This window comes from Oreochromis aureus, linkage group 7, assembly GCF_013358895.1.
Source record: "Oreochromis aureus strain Israel breed Guangdong linkage group 7, ZZ_aureus, whole genome shotgun sequence".
Taxonomy (NCBI): Eukaryota; Metazoa; Chordata; class Actinopteri; order Cichliformes; family Cichlidae; genus Oreochromis; species Oreochromis aureus.
Window position 1 is genome coordinate 32,405,882 of NC_052948.1, and position 21,104 is coordinate 32,426,985.

The window sequence follows — 21,104 nt, forward strand, 5'->3', positions numbered from 1 at the left end:
TCAGAGTAAAATACAGTATTTGGTGGTATACAAGCTCATTGAGTAAAATATCTCAATAAAATAAATAAATAGATAATTAAAACAAGCACAGAAAATGCTCTTTATTTTTTAATCAAAAATGGTAAACTAGTACATAAAAATATGTATGAAGTCTTCTTTAGACCGATATCATAACAGCGGTGATTTCGCCCACAGCTGCAATCATTGCAAACGCTGATTGGCCAATCTTTCAGCCAACCACGCCCCCAGAGTCCTCTCCGTCCCTCTGATTGATCTCTTCCACCGTCAGTCACTCCGTATATGAGTTCGCCTCTCCCCCTCCGCCTCCTCACCCAGCAGGTTGGGTTGAGAGGTCGGCTAGGGGACCGTGGACAGCTCCCGTCTGAGGAGCAGAGCAACACAGGAGGAGGAGAGGGCTGGATATGGGGGAGCCACCGCACAGGCCCGTATGATCGAGATAAAAACACTTTTTACAAAGAGAGCGAGCTGGAGAGGCCTTAAGGAGGACCGGGGGGGAAACACACCGAGGGAGTGGAGGAAACACGGGGACACGGCTACTGACCCATCCCGGCGCATCACGGGAGAAGCGGCGAGAGAAAGGAGGAGAAGAAGGAGAGATAATTCCGCTCGACCTGATGGACTGAGAGGACAGATGAATGAAGACTGCCTACACTAACGCCTATAGATGCCTGGCCAAGGACCTGGACGCTTACGCCATGAACACGGACATGACAATGGACGGCATCGGCAGCCTGCATGGCGGGGTGGCGGTGAGCTCCGTGGCCCCTGATGCGGAGCTGATGAGCGGCCACAGCCCGCACCACGGCCGCGGAAGCTCGTCGGGACCCGGAGCGGCGGCGGCGGCTGCGGCGGCGGCGGCGTCCACCCTGCGGATACACCAGGACCTGGCGGCCGCCGCCGCGTCCTCCCGCTCGGCCATGGTGTCCGGCATGGCCACGATCCTTGACGGTAGCGGGGAGTACCGGCCGGAGCTGTCCCTGCCGCTGCACCACGCCATGAGCGTGCCCTGCGACACCTCCTCTCCCGGGATGGGGATGAGCGGCACCTACACCACGCTCACACCGCTGCAGCCGCTGCCCCCCATCTCCACCGTGTCCGACAAGTTCCACCACCACCACCACCACCATCACCACCACCAGCGGCTCTCCGGGAACGTGAGCGGGAGCTTCACCCTGATGCGCGACGAGCGGGGACTGCCGGGGATGAACAACATTTACAGCCCCTACCACAAGGACCACATGTCCGGGATGGGTCAGAACCTCTCTCCGGTGCTGGGCAACGGCCTGGGCTCCATCCACAACACCCAACAGGGTCTCCACAATTACGGCACCACGACGCACGGGAGCCACGACAAGATGCTGAACTTCGACCACACAGCCTCTATGCTGGCCAGAGGGGACCACCACCACCAGCACCGAGGCCTCGGCGCCCCGGCTGGCGGGATGATGCCGCACCTGAACGGAATGCACCACCCGGGGCACCCGGCCGTTTCCTCGGCGGGCCACCACCCCCACTCTCACCCCCACCTCCAGTCTCCATCCCACGGGCCCGTGTTGGCCTCCACCCGGGAAAGAACGCCCTCCTCCTCGGGGACGCAGGGGGGGAACAGCTCGGGACAGCTGGAAGAAATCAACACTAAGGAGGTTGCGCAGAGGATCACGGCGGAGCTCAAGAGGTACAGCATCCCCCAGGCCATCTTCGCCCAGAGGGTGCTGTGCCGCTCCCAGGGGACCCTGTCGGACCTGCTGAGGAACCCCAAACCCTGGAGTAAACTAAAGTCAGGCCGGGAGACCTTCAGGAGGATGTGGAAGTGGCTGCAGGAGCCCGAGTTTCAGAGAATGTCGGCGCTCAGACTGGCAGGTAAGAGAGGAAAACAACCTGAGCTGCTCTGCTGCTGCTGCTTTGCTTTGATTTGTTTTTGTGCCACAGCAAGAAGAAAAAGCAGAAATCCTCCACATTAAAACAAAATATCCTCAAATGATTCCTCAGCATTTATCACTAGCTGACTTTTAATCTTCTTGCTGGCTTTATTTTGGTTGGTTTCTCTCTCTTTCTCACTCCTCGTGGCTCCTCACGCGCCACTCCAATTTAGGTGAATGGGATTTATTTAGACTCACCGGTGTTATGATTACCATTATTGATCAATAACACAAAAGGATCGATGGGAAATGACAAGGTCATGGGATTTCCCTCCAACAATCCTCCTCTTTCAATTTCCAGTCCCTCCATGGGAGCGAGGAAAACGCTGCACTACACTAGAAATCTACAAGTTATTCTGCTTTAAATAACACCCAGATTAATAATAAATATATTTAAAAATCCAAGAAAATAAAACAACAATAAAACCTTCTAAACATCGCACAATATTTTTGGTGTAATTTCTGGTTGTTAATGTGCCTCCGCGGGTGTAAATATATATTCTCAGGGTTAAATATTCTTATAATGCTGGTGTTTTTACTGTCATTAGCTCCTTAAATGCTTATTGCATTGTGATTGCATTAGCATTTGGGTGGAGAAGTGTGATGGGGGCATTCAGGAGGATCTGTTTTTGATTGTGTGGAGCTTGAAGCAATCAGAAAGCTGTGACATAAACACACGAAGGTCTGCAGAATCGGTGGGTCTGGTGCCCCCTCTAGTGAGGAACCTGTTCCCTGTCCCAGCCTCTATTGTCTGCAGGAGCAGCACTAAAACGGGCCAGTCCCCCCCTTTTAAAGGTCAGGTCATGGAAAGGGTTGCATTTAATTTCACACCAAGATGTGATAAACGTTTAATGTTTCTGCTGGGATTTGGTCATCTATTTATCACAACAGAGACATTTTCTTTGTAAATGTAGTAACTTTAGAGTCTTAAATTATATCAAAGGTTCTTTATTTTCATGTTAAAATGTAAAGCGCAGCACACGTGACAGCAGTATTTGTTTTTACGTGGTTTAGAATACGACTTTAAAACTACCCACTGCACGTCCACATCTTAATACCTGCATACTTCATAACTTGCTTGCTGGGAGTAAATTATAGCTACACATCATTTCAGTTTTTGTATTAAACTTTTTTTAGTGTCTCCCACAATACAAATATGTCTTTATGTTGTTTTTACATGCAAAAACAGAAAATACAAAGAGAGGCCAGTTTATTTAAATCACATTAAAAATGCTTTATTTTCATGTTAATCTGAAAAAAAAAAGTGTTTTTCATTAGGGCTGCATTTTTTTTTAGCTATAAACTGCATAATTTGTGCACTGTGAGTGATTTAAAGTTACTTTTTTTGCACAGTCTTTCACACATATGACTTTTTGCTGTTTTTATATAAGTTCAAAAAGATCCCATATTGTTAAAATTATGTCTTTACTTTCATTATGTCCCATTAAAAGCACAAATGATGAGTGTTTATATTTACCTGGTTTACCATAAGACTTTAAATCGTTAAAGTTGCATATTTTAGCTAATCTGCATGTCATCTATCCATATATATCCATATAGCCTTTAAAATTATTCTCTTTTTGTTTGTTTTAAAAATATATGCCAGGGTTTCCTATGGCTCAAAATTCATTTTGAAGTTTTAAATATGCAGATAAGTACAAATGCTTCGCATATACATGAAGGCAAAAAGTGTGTGTTACCTCACCTGATAGAAATCTTTGTATTTTCCTCTTCTTTCTGACCATTTGTTAACAAACATGAATTCAAACTTCAGTAAATTATGCCCTGTTAAAAACACAGATTAAAAATGTTTTTCTTTAATCATAAAACTGGTGATTTTCCTTTGGAAGGAAAGCCAAAACTCTGTGCCGAGATATTTTAGGTGCAGGAAATGTGCCTTCACATTGTTTTTATGTATGCAAAATTATAATTACCCAAAAGCTGAGAAAACACAAAGACAATCCAAAATATTACAAATTATTACAATTATACTGAGCATACTTTATCGTCATGGTGTCCTGGCTTAAGCGAAACGGTATTTATAGTTACCTGATGTGTGAAGTTTGTAATTATTGCATATTTAAGCTATAACCTGCATAATTTCACTGGTGCATTCACTCTTGTTGTGTTAAACCTATAAGCTTAATTTATATATGCAGTGTCATATTTACTCACATTGTTTTTATTTATGCAAAATTCCAAAGAAAACACAAATAAACATGAGATTAAAAAGTAAGAAAGAAGAGGAAATAAAGATGAAATGGATGTAAAAACTGTGTGGCAGCTCCAACAAGGATATCATTATTATTATTATTATTATTATTGTTATTATTATCATTGTTATTATTATTATTATTATTATTATCATTATTATTGTTATTATTATTATTGGTATTATTATTTTGACTGTACTGCTACTGCTTAGGTAAACCATTAAAAATCAACTTTTATGTTTCAAGTTTAAATAATAAATAGTTTTCAAAATGCGTCAATTTGTATTTTAATTGTTGTTTTTTTAATAAAAAACACATATACCTTCTTTTTAAATTTGGCAGGCACGTGGCTTTCACTTTCAAATAAAAAGAGTGACATGTGGAGCAGCAAAGTGACAGATTTGTGAAACATTCAGTCGCAGCTACTTCGGTAGGATTTCTGACTAATAGCCTTTGTAGGGTTTGGGATGCTTGGGAATATTATAATCGTTAAAAGCTTAAAAAGATTCTCAGGAACAATGTCTGCCTGTATTTTGCTATCCACTGAAATCCACTTCAGTTTTATTGGTTGACTCAAGTTAATTAATCCCAGCTGCTTTCATAGGAGAAATAATCAGCACTGAATTTGTCTAAATAAAGAAATCTGGTTCATGCTCTTTTTTAGGGGATCACTATCTTTTTCATTTTAATTACACTCTTGGTTTCAGTAGCTCTAAACAAACAAAAGTACGTATAAGAAGCCAGAGAACAAATGCAGATTTACCTGGAAGTAGTATTAAATTAAAATATTTAAATTATCATTATAAGTTATTCTTACCTTTTGTATTTTATTTTTTATTCATCATTTCCGTAAATAATCACTGTAAATTGAAAATGTTCATTATAAAAGTAATAAAAACTATAACATTTTGATAAGTTGCACATTTAAATGCTTCATTATGAGTTCGTAAAATCTCCCACACAGACTAATGAACCCTCTAAAACCTGCATGATTATAAGCGCATACAGTGACACTAAGATGATAGCATACAGCATACAAATAATCATTTTATACATTTCTTTAAGTCACAGATAAATACATTAAATCATCTTCACCAGCTTAATGTGTTTATAGATTAGTACATTTTTAAATGCTGTATCTAGCTGCTTTTATAGAGTCGGTGTAATATCCAACAATGAGTCTTCAGCATGGCTGTTTTATGGGTTTTCTTTTGTTTTATAGACATTTCCAGGACTTTCCATGAATATAGGATATTGATATTGGATTTTGTGGGTGAAATCAAGTAAATTGAAATCGATCCCTTTCACTCCTGGATATGTGCATTTATCATGTACGTGCGTCTCTTCAGTTTTTTATTAATTTTTTTTTTTTCCTTTTTAGCGAACTCTATTTATCCAAAAATATAATAGATATGGTCTAATCTAATAAAATATGTTTGTTATCATACAGCCTATTTTTTCCCGATGAAGACAGCTGTATGTCTTTCAATTTATATCATTACAGCTTTCTTATAATACTCATATTATCATAATATTTTAATTAGGTTTAATTATTTTTGCTGTAATGAGATAAAAAAACAACAACAACTTTATGTCAAGAAAAAAATCTATCAAATAAGAACACAAATCAAAATAAATGAGGCAAAAATATACAAATGATGAATGATTGGATCACATTTGAAATTAAAAATGTATTTATTCGTCTATACAATGCATTCATATAACAAAATATTATTAAAAGATTCACCCAAATAACAAAAACAATAGCACTTGAGAAATTCAAATGAGTACGCAGTTAATTAAAACAAACAGCTTGTTTATCAGTAATATGTCAATGTAAAAATGTTCCTACATTTTTCCTAAAACTATATATTTTCTGTTGTTCCTACTAATAATAACATCGTAACAGCATTTTATGAACTTATGTCCTGTTTTATGTTATCGCTGTGATAACCCTTTTTATACCTTGTGAATGTCAGTGTTTTGGCAGGGTTTTTATTAAGAGTTCAAGAAGATTTTATCTTATTCTTAAACCTTTAGATCTGCCATGCTTTCATCTGACACATCCTATGATGTACTTTGTAATATGATGCACCCAGTTCAGTATCCTTCTGAGTTTTGTAGAGACAGAAGAGGTCTTGACTATAACAATGCGTGACATCAGCCCAACATGGAGCGCTGATTCTTTAACATTCGATTGGAAATCAGTGTTTAAGCAGGCTGGATTTGTCTGTAGATTGCTGATGTGGATGAGATTATCTCTGCAGGATTTGACTGTAATTTCATTAGGGGTTCTTTGATTTTCGATGCTGGTATTTGACGATACAGGTTAATAGAAAATGACAGGAGAGAGTGGGTGGAGGTTGGAGCTGGAAGAGAGCAGGGGAGTGTTCATGTGATCTGTGCTCCCCTGTGTGTTGTAAAATGTCACAGGACAGCCTCGCAGTTATACCTCTGTCTGAGTGAGCTGCACTCATCTGCTTTCCCTAGGATTATACTGCATATCTCACACTCTCTGTCTGTTTTTTTACTTCAAATCTTTGCAAAGCCTGCAGTTTATCATACCAATGCTAAAGATTCTTCTTATTTAATTCTAAACATTGAGAAATACAAATATAATCCTCTTTTTTTATTTAAGTAGTTAACTAAGTGTACAATGTCTGATTTCCAGAGTAAAAGGTAATTAAGTTTTCTGTTTATTAGTGTCTTTGTTGTCTAAAGCAGTTGTCAAAAGCTACACTGGAATTCATGTAATTTAAATGGCTTAAAACTGAGAAACATATGATAACATACTGTCATTTGTCTAAACAACTGTAGTATGTGTAAGATACTGCATAAACTTTTACACAGTATTTTACCATAAAGAGTGTGGGAAAATATACGGATACTGCTGTTGTTCTTCTCTACTGTAAATCAGTTTAAAGTAGGAAACTGTAGCACGTTAGAACTGATGACATAACTGTACTGTAAAAGTGGAAAAGTGTTTTTTTCTCTCTCTTTTGCTAAGCCAGTAGTTTCCTCCTCCTGCAATAGGCTTACTATAAATATTATATAATAGTTATAAAGCTGGTTCACAGAATAAAACGTACGAGACAACAACAAAGGCTATAAAATTCTTTTGGCCTGAGCCCACACTGGACTTTCACTCAGGAAACTGGGGTTTGTGGCTCATCCAGCGCCATCATTTTTTTAATCGCTGTTATCTATTGACCTTGTTTTGTTTCCAGCCGCTGTTTAGTTTCTTTTTTTACTTACATTTCTTGTGCACAAGAAAGCGATGGTAGTTTTACACAAAGTCTAAACATCATGGTTTGACTTGGCTGCGACGTCTGCTCTTTGGGCTAAGCTAGGCTATAGAAAAGCACTCTCCATATGATGTAAATCAGCTTTGGAGATGTTACATGTTGATGCCTTGATTTTAAATATTAATTCTGTTTGATTCTTGATGTGTAATTGGCATCCTGTGGTTTCTCAGAGAATGGGTCAATATTGTGTTTCTTTATTTGAGTGTTTGCCAGGCGTTACACTTTTGCTCTTTCCATTGTTCTCTCTCGCCTCTACGGTGATTTTAAAATTACCGCAGAAACAGGGAGGTGCAATCCTTAGATCAGCAACGCTACAAGCAACCAATAGAGGTGGGGTCAAAGGTCAGAGCTGCAACACTCAGACAATAGATGGAGCAAATATTCCCTTGACCCTGGGATGAGCAGAGGGGAGAGGGAGGAGCAGCATGCAGGGGGAAAAGAAAAGAATTGAGAGCTGGGAGACAGGTTTATCTGGTAGCTAAATTCTCCATCAAATGATCTTACAGTCACAGCAACGAATGGTAATCATAATTATGTGGTTATTTTGAGCATATATTTCCATTTCTTTACGCTCCCTATCATCTCAGACTCTGTCTAGAAATGTCTTAGTAATGCCTTTGTCCGTAAATTCTGAATATGATCCGTGTTATATTCCTGGAAAAAAATATGCAGGTTGGAACAAACTGTAGGAAAACTACAGAAGGAAGTTGATACTCTTTCATCTCATTCAATCCACTTATTTGCTTATTTTTTATATTTATTTCTCAACAATAAACCATCAGCTAAACTTTAAAGTTTTCAATAATAAATGAGGGTTGAATGCTTTTCAGTCTATAAACATATTTTTGTCCAGGGTCTTTTGCAGGAAATTGCTGTGAGACTGTGGGCATGGAAAAACAAAGCATTATCATTTTTTTCTCATTTTAAAAAGCATGTCCCAATCACTAGTCTTGGCAGCTGGGGCTCCGTGCACCAGGGTCTCCGCAACTGGCCGCCACCCGGCACTCAGTTGTAGGAGTTCGGAGAGGCCAGTCGAAGAGACTTTTGGACCGCCTCGAAGAGATTCTGACAAACCATCAAGTGACTCCTCTACATCTTCCATAGAGGAAGCAGAATCTGGGGACGAAGGGGATGAGTCGTCCATCACCAGGGGTGAGGTTAAACAACTCCTTGGTGGAAGGGCCATGGGAGTGGATGAGGTTCATCCTCAATGTTGCGTGGAGATAAGGTGTGGTACCTCTGGATTGGCAGACCACGGTGTTGGTTCCCCATCTTTAAGAAGGGGAACCGGAGGGTGTGCTCCAGGAGAATCACACTCCACAGTCTCCTGGGGAAAGTCTATGCCAGGGTCTTGTAAAGGAGTCCGTCAGTTAGTTGAACCTCGGATACAGCAGGAACAATGTGGTTTCTTGAGGGTGAATCTGAGTTTGCCCAACCAGTCTACATGTGTTTTGTGGACTTTTTGTGTCCCTATGAGTGTTCGGTGGGAGGTGCTTTGGGAGGGAGTATGGGGTGTCTGGCCCGTTGCCTCAAGCCATTTGATCCTTATACAACCGCTGCAAGAGCTTGGTCCACATAGCAGTAATAAGTCGGACTCATTCCCCGGGGGGTTGGACTCCACCAGGGCTGCCCTTTTTCACCAATTCTGTTCATAATTTTTAAGGACAGAATTTCTAGGCACGCTGCTTTTCAGAGATGATGTGGTTCTGTTGGCTTCATCAGGTGGTGGCCTCGCACTGGAGTGGTTTGTGAAGTGAGGGGGAATGAAAATCAGCATCTCCAAGTCTGAGGGCGTGGTCCTCAGTTGGAAAAGAGTTGAGTGCCCACTCCGGGTCACGGATGAGTTACTGCCCCAAGTGGAGGCGTTTAAGTATCCCTGGCCCTGGATAAATGGAAGAAAATGGATGGATAGATGGTTGGATATAGAAAGCAGAATTTCAGTAATGCTGTATATATATATTTTATGTTAGACAAGTATTACATGCTGCATAGAAGTAGGTGGAGAAATTCAAATGATGACGGTTAATGTTCAGCACATATACTTAGGTCAGTTTGGAAAAGTCGGTGACAAGGAAGTCAATGATACAGACTTCACAGATCCAGTGCCACACAAAGCTTTTCCTTGTGCTATGTCTGTGGATACATTTCCACTGGAAACCTGTGAATACTTGTCCCTAATTGCTAAAGCGATGAGGAAGAGAATAACCAGTTGCGTGAATCAGCCTACATTTTTGCAAATGTGAACCCAACTCAGTGATAATATGCTTGTCCTGCATTGCAAATTATTGGAGAAAGTTTTTTGACAACCTAGTGTGAAGCAATTTTTTTTGCCAAATTTAAACATTTTAAGTCCAGCAAACAAAAATAACTTTCTATACATATCACTCTTATTGTACCGATTTTGTCTATAATTTTTAGCTTTGCGTTTTGTGTGATCTGTCACCACTGTCTTTGTATTATTTACCTTACAGTAATAAGTGCCTTGAGGCAACTGATTGTGATTTACCACTATATAAATAAAATTCAAATGAATTAAAAATTGAATTGATTGAACTATTAAAGCTTTCTTCACACACAATGAAAGGAACTGAGATACTGAGCTGTAAATAGGCTTTGGATGGGTTTCTGTGTACAGCAGGAGAGAGCTAAGGTCTGGTGTTGGCTGTGGTTCAGGATGTAGAGTGGCTCAATAACCAATAGAAATGTTGGTAGTTAAACACCTAGTTTCTCTGGCCTGCATTTTGAAGTATTCTTGTGTAAGATACTGAAACCCAAAATTCCTCCCAGTGTCTGGTAGGATAAGTGTCAGAATAAGTGACTGTGGCTTTGTGTAAAGATCTTTGAGTGGTCAAAACATTAGACAAAATAGTGAGTTTGCTGTTTTGGACTAAGATTAAGTATTCTTGAGACACTTAAGTAGCTTTCAGTGCTGATGCTGATGCATCAGTGCTGCATGTATGAATCATTGTACATCACACTTTCTCCTTAGTTTTTCAAAATAATGTTAGCTAAAATCCTAACCCTTGTTACACTGACATGACCGTTAATACCACCACATAGCCGAAAGCATGTGGACACCCCAGTTCCTGTACTTGTACGTTTTCATATAAGAAAACAGTTCCGCCCTTAAAAGAGGCCTGTGTGGGTTGGATTAAGGCAAAGAGTCTGTGCATTTCCCTGTTCTCAGTCATGTAATAAACAAGTATTTATTTCAAGCTGGTGTAAATTGAACCAACAACCCACAAAAAAAAAATTAAAAATCACAGATTTGGATTTTTGGGTGGTGACAAAAATCTTTATATTCACAAAAAACCCTGAGCAGGTTTTGTTTCAATTGGTGGATGAAAAATCAACTGCTAGGACCTTTTTTGGTTGGATTAATAACTAAATCTTAAAAACCAAGTCATGTGTTCCTATTAACCTCTGTCTCCACTTGAAAAGTAATTGTCAGGACAGATGAATCAGTCACTTTTGTCTGGCAGAACAAAAAAAAGGCCATTTCCAATATTTTAGAGCCTTTGGATTTGCTCTTCATCAGATGTTCTAGTACTTTAAAGGCAAGGACATTTTGCAACGGCAGTTTAAAGAGGAGTCACATAAAAATCCTAATTCTGAAATTTAAAGAAACAATATAAACTAGCACACTCACAATATAGTAAAAGAAAAACAAATGTGCCTGTTTAAATATCTTTGTTTCTTTCGACGCCTCCTCCTCCTCCTCTGTCTCATTTTGAATCTGTTTCTTTCACCATTTTCTCGTCCCCTGGACCTCTTTCTCGCTCCATCTTTTTCTCTCTCTTTTGGGGGTGGAGGTATTATGTGATCGTCAGGGGAATTGAACACAAGAGCAGAGGCAGCAGCGGCCCGATGAATTATTGATGGGAATCTCAGCGTGACCCGCCTCGGTCTGCTCACTTCACTTCTTCTTCACCTCACAGCCGGGTTAACCAGGCAAAATGGAGGGAGGGAAGAAGAGGGAGAGAGGAAGAGAGGAGGAGGAGGAGTCCATTGTTTGGATGGAGGACAGACTCGGCCCATGACTGCGACTGAATTATGGATGACAGGAAAATGATGGGCAAATTGGTGTTGAATCAACGAACCGTTATTCTAATACTTCACATGATTCATTCAGAGTAATGTGCATGTAATGATACAACAATGATCCCTCTTTTCTCCTTTTACATACTACAAATTCAACATGTATTCATGTTGCATCTCTTTTGCACTGTGAAGTTGCTTCCTATGGAGTTTTTCACATTAAAAGCATCTCAGAAAACAGGAAATTAGGTAGAAAGGGAAACTAATTTCTAGATAGCACAGTATATTTATCAATAGGATACATTCATTGTCGGTTTGGTTGTTTTAGCGGAAAATAAAATGCAGAATATGATCACCAGGGATTACCTTAATGTTTCCAGAACAGAATGAATCCACTCAGAGTCAAATTGTGCTGAAAATCTGAGTGACTGAACCTAAATATTTTCCATTTTATGCATCCTGCTGCGAGCAGACAGGGTGCATTATTAATGAGTCCGACTCTGCTTTATGACACAGATTACCAGCAGTTACTGTCTGTGTGTGTGTGTGTGTGTGTGTGTGTGTGTCTGTGTGTGTTGTCTTACAATTTCAGACTGTGGGAATACAGCTTGTGTCCGTTTTTGGGGTTTTTGTTCTGACCTCCTGCATATTCACAGACTGCCATCGATCTGTAATAATGGATTTCAGGCTGCTAAGAGGAGACTTGTGATGTTTGTTTGTGTGTCGGTGTGAGAAGCTTTGACAGATGCTGTTATCTCTGTCTCATGCTGTCGATAGCAGTTTTCGGTGGCTGGAAAGTGAGACGTGACAAAGTCCGTCTTCAGGTTTTGGGAAGTGAATCCAGACTTCTATGTCTCCAGCAGGTCTGATGGGTCTTTCCGTAATAGATGGCTGTACCTTCTGGGTCTGAAAAGTGAAGTCCATGCAGATGTGTCTTAAACCTACATTTGTTTTAATGGCCAACTCTTCTGGTTTTAAAGAAGATTGTGGAAAAACCCTCAGCTCCTCTATGAGCTGAGCAAACACTGTCCTGATGAGGGTATGGGTTCAGTCACTAGTTTACAGACGTACTGAGTACAACTTGTTACTTCTTGTGTGAATTATGCTCCTCATCAGCATCCAGAAGGATGATTACTCTGTAACTGACAAGCTGCTAGCCTTCGAACAGTCCCTTGATTTCTTAGTCTTATCTCTCATCACGTTTGATTTCAAAACATCAAGTTGGTGATGTCAAAAACCACGAGATTGAGGTTTCACAACATCACAGTGGCTACAACAATCTCTTATATACGGTCGATGATGGTTTTGAAGACTACAAGACTGAAAATATATAAATTTTCAGGTTGTGAAAGTAGAAAGAAGGAGCTCTTTATCTCATCGACACAAAAAGCTGGTGATGACCTTATGCTGATAATACACACTATTTTCATGGCGGGCAGTGTAGATGCTGGGTTTTGGATGAAGCAGTCTAAATCAATGCCTAATAGAGCCTGTTACTGTAGGCTCTTTATGTTACAATGTAAAGCACCTTGAGGTGACTGTTGTTGTGATTTAAGGCTATATAAATAAAAGTAAATTGAATTAAAGTGATTCATATCAGTTGATACTCTTCATGCAAAGACTTGACAAATCTCATGTAAGGCATGATATCTAAGATGCTTTAAGCTGCCTGGCTGCTGTTGCTCCACATCTGCAAGCCACTTTACAACCCACCTTCACCTGAGCTCCTCCTTTTTGTGCTCTTTTCAAGCTGTTTCAGTTTCATTGAGTCTCATGTCTGTTACCACTGATGTCTGCTCTGTTCTGTGTGCTTCATATTTCTCGATTTTCATGTACGCACTTAGAAGGACATGGAGATGCCAGAGCAGAGCTTTGCCACCATAATATATTAGTTATTATACTTTTTTTTTTACTACAGTGGTCCTGACTGAAATAATGATAGTGTCTAAACCAACCTGGTCCCATGTCAGAGATATCCAAAAGGTGATCTTTGACTTGGGTGTCTTAATACACCAGCTGCAGCAATATTCGATGCCGAGGCCAAACACTAACTGTGTTTGTAAGTATGACAAAGTCTGCATATGTTGGCCACTCCTGATTTTCAATGTTTTTTTGGTTGTGCCTGTGCATTTTTGTAACAATTAGCTTGCTTTTGTATCTAAAATTACGGAAAACTCTCACAACTCGTTTGTATGTTTTGTAAGGTTCAGATAATCAAAAAATTATGGCTCTAGGGGCTCTGGGTGCACTATATTCATTCAGCAGAGCACCAATCTCCTTTTACAGACTCTTTCCAACCTTCACTGTTCCCAATAAGAATATCAGAAGAGTGGTGTAGAGATTTTTCGTTAAGACTGTCCACACCAATTATGGTGCACCGGTGTTGCTGGGGCAGTAGAAGCATAGCTGGGGCTGCCTGAGTGGCTCGGGTTCAGGGGAGAAAATGGTCCTGTCACCTCTTTATTAGGACGGTCAAATCAAATGTGACACCTGGACCATGAACTCACTGAGGCCGAGTGCTCAGAGAATGCACAGTGGACAGTCGGAGCTGCAGCAAGGACGAGAAAACAATCCTGAATCATGCTCAAAAGGCCAAATTAGCTTTCTTTTGATAAAGATTAGCCTAGCTATGAAAATTTGCTATTTATCAGTGGTAATATCTTATATTTCAGTATAGTTAGAAACTACTCTACTCTGACATTAGGTGCAATGAAATGTATTATTGAGATACATTATGGAAAAAGTAGTAGCAATGTCTAGGCCCTATAGTATTAATTTATAGCATTTCAGTCTTAATTTCTTACCATTCATTTGGAAATCTGCCGCTTTCAACCTTAGGAATAAGACATACTCCGTTAACAGGTCTGCTTTTAGCTCAAAAACCTCATAAAGAGCTCAGTAGTGTGTAATAGTATAGAGCTGCTGTAGTCTGGGAGACACTAACTCAGGAACTAGCATGAGCAAACTCTGGCTTCTGCCAGTGGATTACAATTACAGGGTTTTTATTTGATCCCCTCTGCAGGTCCTAAGCACCAACAGTTAAGTTAGCTTATCTGTGCACTGTTCCAGTTACTTGGGTTTCCATATAAAAAAGCTTCACAATACTGTAAAATGAACAAAAAACAGTCAGACATTGCAGTTTAATGCCATTTTCCCTGTTTAAATGATACCTGTCCACATAGGAAACATGTCACTCCCTGCATGTTTCCTACAGCTATATTTAAAAGAAACCTGCAATTTGGTCGTGATGTGGAAAGACAATGCAGTAGATTCCATTCATCCTTGAAGTTACAATTTAACAAAATGTTTATACACGTATAATTGGGAATGAACTGCTTCTAGTAATGGACTAAAAATATGGGAAACATCTAATGATTCTGACACGTAGAACAGCATTTGTGATTAATTCCAACTATTTTTGTCCCTGTTGGCTGCTGTTGGATTTATTTTTTAACCACATTATATATCTCAAGGGGTTTTTCAGAAGATTGCACTATGTGTTTGCTGACGTTACCCAATCAATAGTGAGGCCCCGCAGCAGTTTAGGTCAGAAGTAGACTGGAGGAGGTGCAGGATGTGAGGCCTTATTTGGTTTGTGCTATTTTAGTGGTAGTTAGGATTCATTTATTGATCCACACATGAAGCAGCACCTTTGAATAGACCAATCCCATTGATGACATTTTCTGTTACTTTACTGTAGTTATCTTTGTGAGGTTTGTATGTTTTCCTCCTAATTTTCTTTTTCTCTTTGTTTCCTCCATCCTGTTCACCCTTCCTCCCTCAGCTTCATTAGTATTGGTGTCACTGCCTGGCTGAAATAAGTCTGTCCAGAGGCGTAATGAGCAACGACAGGCAGGACAAACCTGTCAGGCTGCAGGCAGGGTTCACTGTGAAAACACAGTGTTTAAGGGAAAGAAGGAACATAAACGCACAACAAAAACCTTTAGATGTCTATTTTATTACCACCTAACTCAGTCATTCCCTTACTCGAGACTGTATTTGGAAATCTGAAAATTTCCTGTGGCCCAAACAAATCTTTAATAACAACTGAGATCATCACATGAGCCTGAGGTGAAGTGTTTCCCTCTTTGTGTTTTCATTGCTTCACATTGATCTTCTGATGATTTGCTCGTTCTCTATTAACAGTTTTACTTTCATGCTCTGGTAGCCACTGAGCCCTTTTCTTTATTATTATTATGCAGTTTTAAATTTCACGCGCTTTGCCAAGAAAAAACAGAGCATCAAAGTATGTATAGATAATTTATAGATCATTTGCTGGATAGAATTAATTATAATTATTATAATGTAACTTGAAGTTCTTGTTATGGGTTTCTATGCTTAATGTTTATATCATGATAAGAAGTAGTAGAAGAAGAATCCTGGTACACAAGAACATCTGATGACATGTTGATTAATTTAACTTAAAAACCATTAATTTATTACAGTAAAAACTGTGTCAGTGTGTAAATATGGATGTTTTAAACACTAAAATAGTCATGAGACACAGGACTATTAAGCTTATATTCAGATTTTTAATATCTTTCAGTTTTTAAATAGTCAGAGTTTGAAACATTTCCAACTCATTTTACTTCCACCCCACTTACTGCTCAAGCACAATTTATACATCAGAATGCACCAAACTCATTTTAAAGTTTTCATTTTTCTTGTCAGTCTGTGATATTTCAGTTTGCTGCTTCAGCTGACAGTTATGCAAATGTGCTGATGTGTATCTATAACCGATCAATACTCTGATGGTCAGATACTGAGATCGGACACAAACAAGGAAGCTGAAGCACGTTCTTGTTTGTTGTCCTTCCTGCTCCAGCCTCTGCTCGTGCTGTTGTTTTCTCCTATGCTGTTTTCCTCTGAAATGTGTGTGTGTGTTGTTGTGTGTAAAGCAGCAGCAGTTCGGGCTCGGCCGTGTGCGTGGATGGATGACGTGGATCGATGGCTGTAATCCCGAGCAGATTAAAAGAGCATTAATACTGGCAACGATAACGTAAACGGTGTGGACCGAGATCTCCATTGATCTGCAGGAACCTGATCCAGACCGGTTCCTGGAAGAGACGGGGGAGGGGGTTGTAGGCTGAGAGAGCTGACAGCATACAATAGAGAGGGAGAGAGAGAGAGGCTGTATCTGAATGTCTCCTGCTACAAAACAACAACAACAACCTGGACACTTTAATGTGCAATAGTAGACGCAGCAAACTACTTATGTGAAAGGCATACATGCACCTCAGCAAGGAGCCTTCTGGAGCCGGTGGCTCACTACATAACGATCTCAATAAGAACCTGAATCACAGTACAGGAATTACTTTATTTGTGTGCTGTTTCGTGCTGGAGAACGTGGCTAAAATGGTTTTGCACTTGGATGCAAATCAGGGCTTAAACAAGTTTCTCTTTCTGGTGTTTGGAGACATTTACATTGACTGTTTTCTTTAGTCTTCTGTGGATATTTGATATGAGAACAGCATGTTTCACTTTCATTGCTTTAGTGACATTCACTGACTTTGGACCAAATATTGATATGAGTATATATTGTTTCGATTTCCCTTGCAATATGTTATTGATACACTGAAGCCAAATATATCAATATCTCTGTACGTAAGTATGTAGCTGCTCTAAACCGATTCCCTCACCCGTTAGATTCAGCAGTGACATTAGTTTTTGGTTTCAAGGTTGCCTTTTAGTAAATACTTCCCCTGTTTAATGCTCCACATGGACTGTTTACCTTCATGCATCCAGACAGGGTCTGGATGCATGAAGGCAGTACTGCACTGCTACCCTCTTCTACAGATTCTGCATGTTCATGTGCAGGAAATTTGCTATTGTAATTCCATATGGCGGCACTTATAACATGAATGAAGGGAAAGCAAATGAAATATGTGACAGGAAGAAACTCACGGGGGGGAAATGTGACAATTAAAATAGTGGGCTAATCAATTTTACTGACATATTCTTGGTTTTTGCCTCTTTTTGGCCAGATTAGTCAATGAATATTCTAGGGATGGGCCCTAGAGTAGTAGTAGTTCATCTTCTGGAAGGAGGAAAAGGAAGAGAGGACCAGACTTGAATTAAACAACATTATAATCAGCATCATAACATATGAAAAGCATTTTCCAGTCAATATTAGATACTTTAAGGCTGAAAATGCATTTTGATGTTTACTTGTATCATAGAATCGCTGTGACATGATACGGGTGTTATTGTAGGCAACATATCATGATACAATATGAAAGCTGTTGTCCATATTCCCACCTACTAGCTAACTGGGACCATGCTAGGGATGTTTAGTGAAAAAATGCTCCTACAGCTGGTATTGACTGGCATAATAAACAAGTGTAGAGTTTTCACTCTGATAAAACAGCAGTTGTGAGGCACTGAGGAGATGAGGTGTATGCATGCAAAAGACAGAGAAACCAGGGAGTTTATTTCCCAGTTGATGGCCTAAACATGTGACCAAGCACATGGGAATTCCAGGTTCAGGGCAAGCAAAGAGGCAGTGCTTGCCCAGTGAAATCTAAAAATAGGTTAAAACCAGCGACGTGCAAGCAGTCGCTCTGCTTATATTATATTATATTGGCTGTTTGCATTCTTTCTATAAATTACCAGTGTCTTGTGGCCACAGTTCACTATTGTCTCTGGGCTTGATTCAAAACCATTGGACATTTTCAAAACACGACCTTTATGTTTTTTTAAATATTTGTAATCCCCTTGTAGATATTGAGAGTTAACCATGTCATACAGTGCTCAAGTCTTATATATTTCAGCTGTGATTTTTATTGTTATATTAATGTTTTAAAACACTTTAAAAAAGAGAGAGATATGTGGTCCTCACTGGCAACCACTCTGGTTTTATGTTATGTTATATGCTTGTCTTTATGCAAAAGTCACTGCACATCAAAGCATAAAATTGTGTAGTCTTTTGGAAATAGTGGATTTAAATGGGATCAGGTTTTACAATTTAAAGTTCAAACATTTAACTGTTTTTTTTCCTTTTTAAAAAAAAAAATTCTCCTTATAATTTAAGTTGTTTTTTGTGCAAAACTGCTAGCAACAATAGTAAGCTACTTAGATATGTTTGCCAATATATGGGTTTTAATTTTTGCATTTAAAGCCACGTGGGCTACCATTCTACCGGTTTAATACACCAGTGAAAAATGTTGTGTTGTTCAGGGGATGATTTCTGCAGTATTGATTCTCATTTCATAACCATTTGCAAACCACTATGCATGTCTTGATAGCACAGCTTTTAAATTAGAAATTGTACAGCATGTTGGTACACAATGGTACAGTAATCACTTTGCAAGTCAAAAAGAAGGACATAAACACAGAAAAAAATATATAGATAATATGTATATAATTGTACATACACACACGGGCAAACAAGACAGTCTTCATAATCACAGAAAATAAGCACAAGCAGCTGAACAGGGCAGTAACAGAGCAAAACACAAGAGTACCTGTATACAAAGTGTTATTGGGAAATGAGACACAGGTGGAAACAATTACTCACCTTAACTGTTCAGGAAATAAAGACGAGGATTTCAAAACCACAATACAACACAGGAGAAAACCTGTGAAAAGGGAAAACTAGAGACATTTACAAATAAAGATGAGCCATGACTGCCTAATTTGTCTTTGTTCTAATGTATGCATGAAGTCAAATTTCCTGTTTTGTTGTATCTCGTTGTTTTCTACCTTAAGGTTTCTTCTTGCAGTAATGACATTTTCTTTATCTCACCTACAGAGCTTGTACTTTTTGTTTTGCTGACCTTTTATTCTTATCATTTGTGGTGATAAAGTCCAAATCAAAGCCAAATTTACAGAGAAAAGAAAGCCAGTGTTGAAGGTCAGATTGTTCTTATTTTTCTTCTGTGCTCACCTCCGCTCAGTTTGGTGGTAAAAGCATTAAAAGCAGCCAGATTGATGCGTATCAGACAGATGGGTTTGAAGGGAATCCTCCTCTATTTGATTGGGCCACATAACTGGATTCATTTAGCTGAATCTGTCTGTTATTGGATTATGTTTCATATTGGATGGATGGGATCCAATTGTAGATATTACAACCTTTAATGGAGACAGGTTTAGCAGGAGAGAGCGGGCAGGAGCTTGTCGGAGAAAAAAAGCCAAAGATAAACACGGTGAAATAAAGGTACAAATAAGTAAGGAAGCAGATTACTGATTGATTTGATTTGGTTAATAAATATTAAACTTTTTAATCAAGATTAAGTCATATTAGATCAGATATTTAAATCTAAATACAATTTTAAAAATACATTTTCAGACTAAACGTAAGTGAGCTGCTTTGCATCTCTCAGAGCAGGAAACCTGATCAACTCAAATCGCTCGCCACTGATCGTTTGGAGACAAACATAGCGGTGAGCGGTTTGCCAGGATGTACGTTTATAGCTGACCAACCTACTTTTGATCAATCAGCGATTACAATACAATCTATTGATCAGAGACTATTATCTTTCTGCTCGTGTTTGCTCTCTGTTGGACCGTTGTGCTGTGAGACAGAGCAGCGATGACTTCAGGCCTCCAAAAAACATTGCTGATAAGAAAGAGGTACTGAGAGATCGGTTAACTCATCACCTATTACTGTGTGTGTGTGTGCGTGTGTGTGTAATGTCCAAACAGAGCTTCCCTCTGACTTATCCTCAATGTCAATATTCAGCAGGTTAAAGGTTAGTGGGTGTTTTCTCTCAACATTTTCATTCTTTCTCTTGGAAGGATGTTTTAATGTGATTTTTTTTCTTGCTCTTATTAACTTTTATTCACTTTGTAACATTTAAACCCTTTGAAGGCATGGCTTTTTAATCATTTATACAGGGACATAATTTATTATGTGAGTATTGTAAATCTTGGTGGAAAAAAAAGCTAATGTCCTTGGTTTATGTTGTTTTTAACTTTGGATGAACGTGAGTTTTGCTACTATAATTCTCATAACACTTGATGTAAACAGGAAGGATGCTGACATGGAGTCATTGGTTTAAAATTGCCTGGTTTCTTAGCATTACAAGGAACCTATTAATAAAGAATAAAACAGTTTTTGTTGCAGGCTAAACATGTTTGTTTCTGCTGGAAAGTTAGACATTTTAACATGTTAGTCTTTGGAGGCTGTTTCATTTTGGGGGTTTTAGAGTTTTGGTCAATGTAATGCTATGTTAGCTCCATGAGGACCTAACATAGTAACAGGATTATTGGTTTTATTTTTATGGCAGGTCTGAGTGAACCCACAATGTATAAAATATTGTTCAGGATATAAAAGAACAATTTGTCAAACAGATCAGAACCTGAAGACTTAACAGCAGTGATATCATAGTTTTGTAAATATCTGTTGTGTACAGCAAGCAGATCCATCAATAGTTTACCTGTGCTTTATTATCCCTCCCCTGGGTGTGGGTATTTAGTCTCCATGTTCTCCCTCAGGATTTATCGGATGGCATATGTAGGCTATACCTAGTGATTAAGCTAACTAGTAAAGAGCTATCTGATATAGAAGTAGTTAACCTCTTCTTTGTTATCATTCTCGCTGATGTGGGTGTTAATTAATGTGTTTTCTCTCAGTCTTGGTCAGATTGTATTGGAAAACTACTTGCTAT

General features: G+C 39.2%; 1 protein-coding gene across 3 annotated transcripts in view; it reads left to right on the plus strand.

The window, feature by feature from the left end:
• Nucleotides 1-414: 414 nt before the first annotated feature.
• The window catches only part of onecut2 (one cut homeobox 2), a 38,964-nt gene continuing 18,274 nt past the window's right edge, over nucleotides 415-21,104 (plus strand). For all 3 annotated transcript variants that reach the window (XM_031728474.2, XM_039615042.1, XM_039615041.1), the window contains exon 1: nucleotides 415-1,881. In XM_031728474.2, the coding sequence (XP_031584334.1) occupies nucleotides 657-1,881 (1,225 nt within the window). In that variant the 5' untranslated portion in view covers nucleotides 415-656. The remainder of the gene's footprint in view (nucleotides 1,882-21,104) is intronic.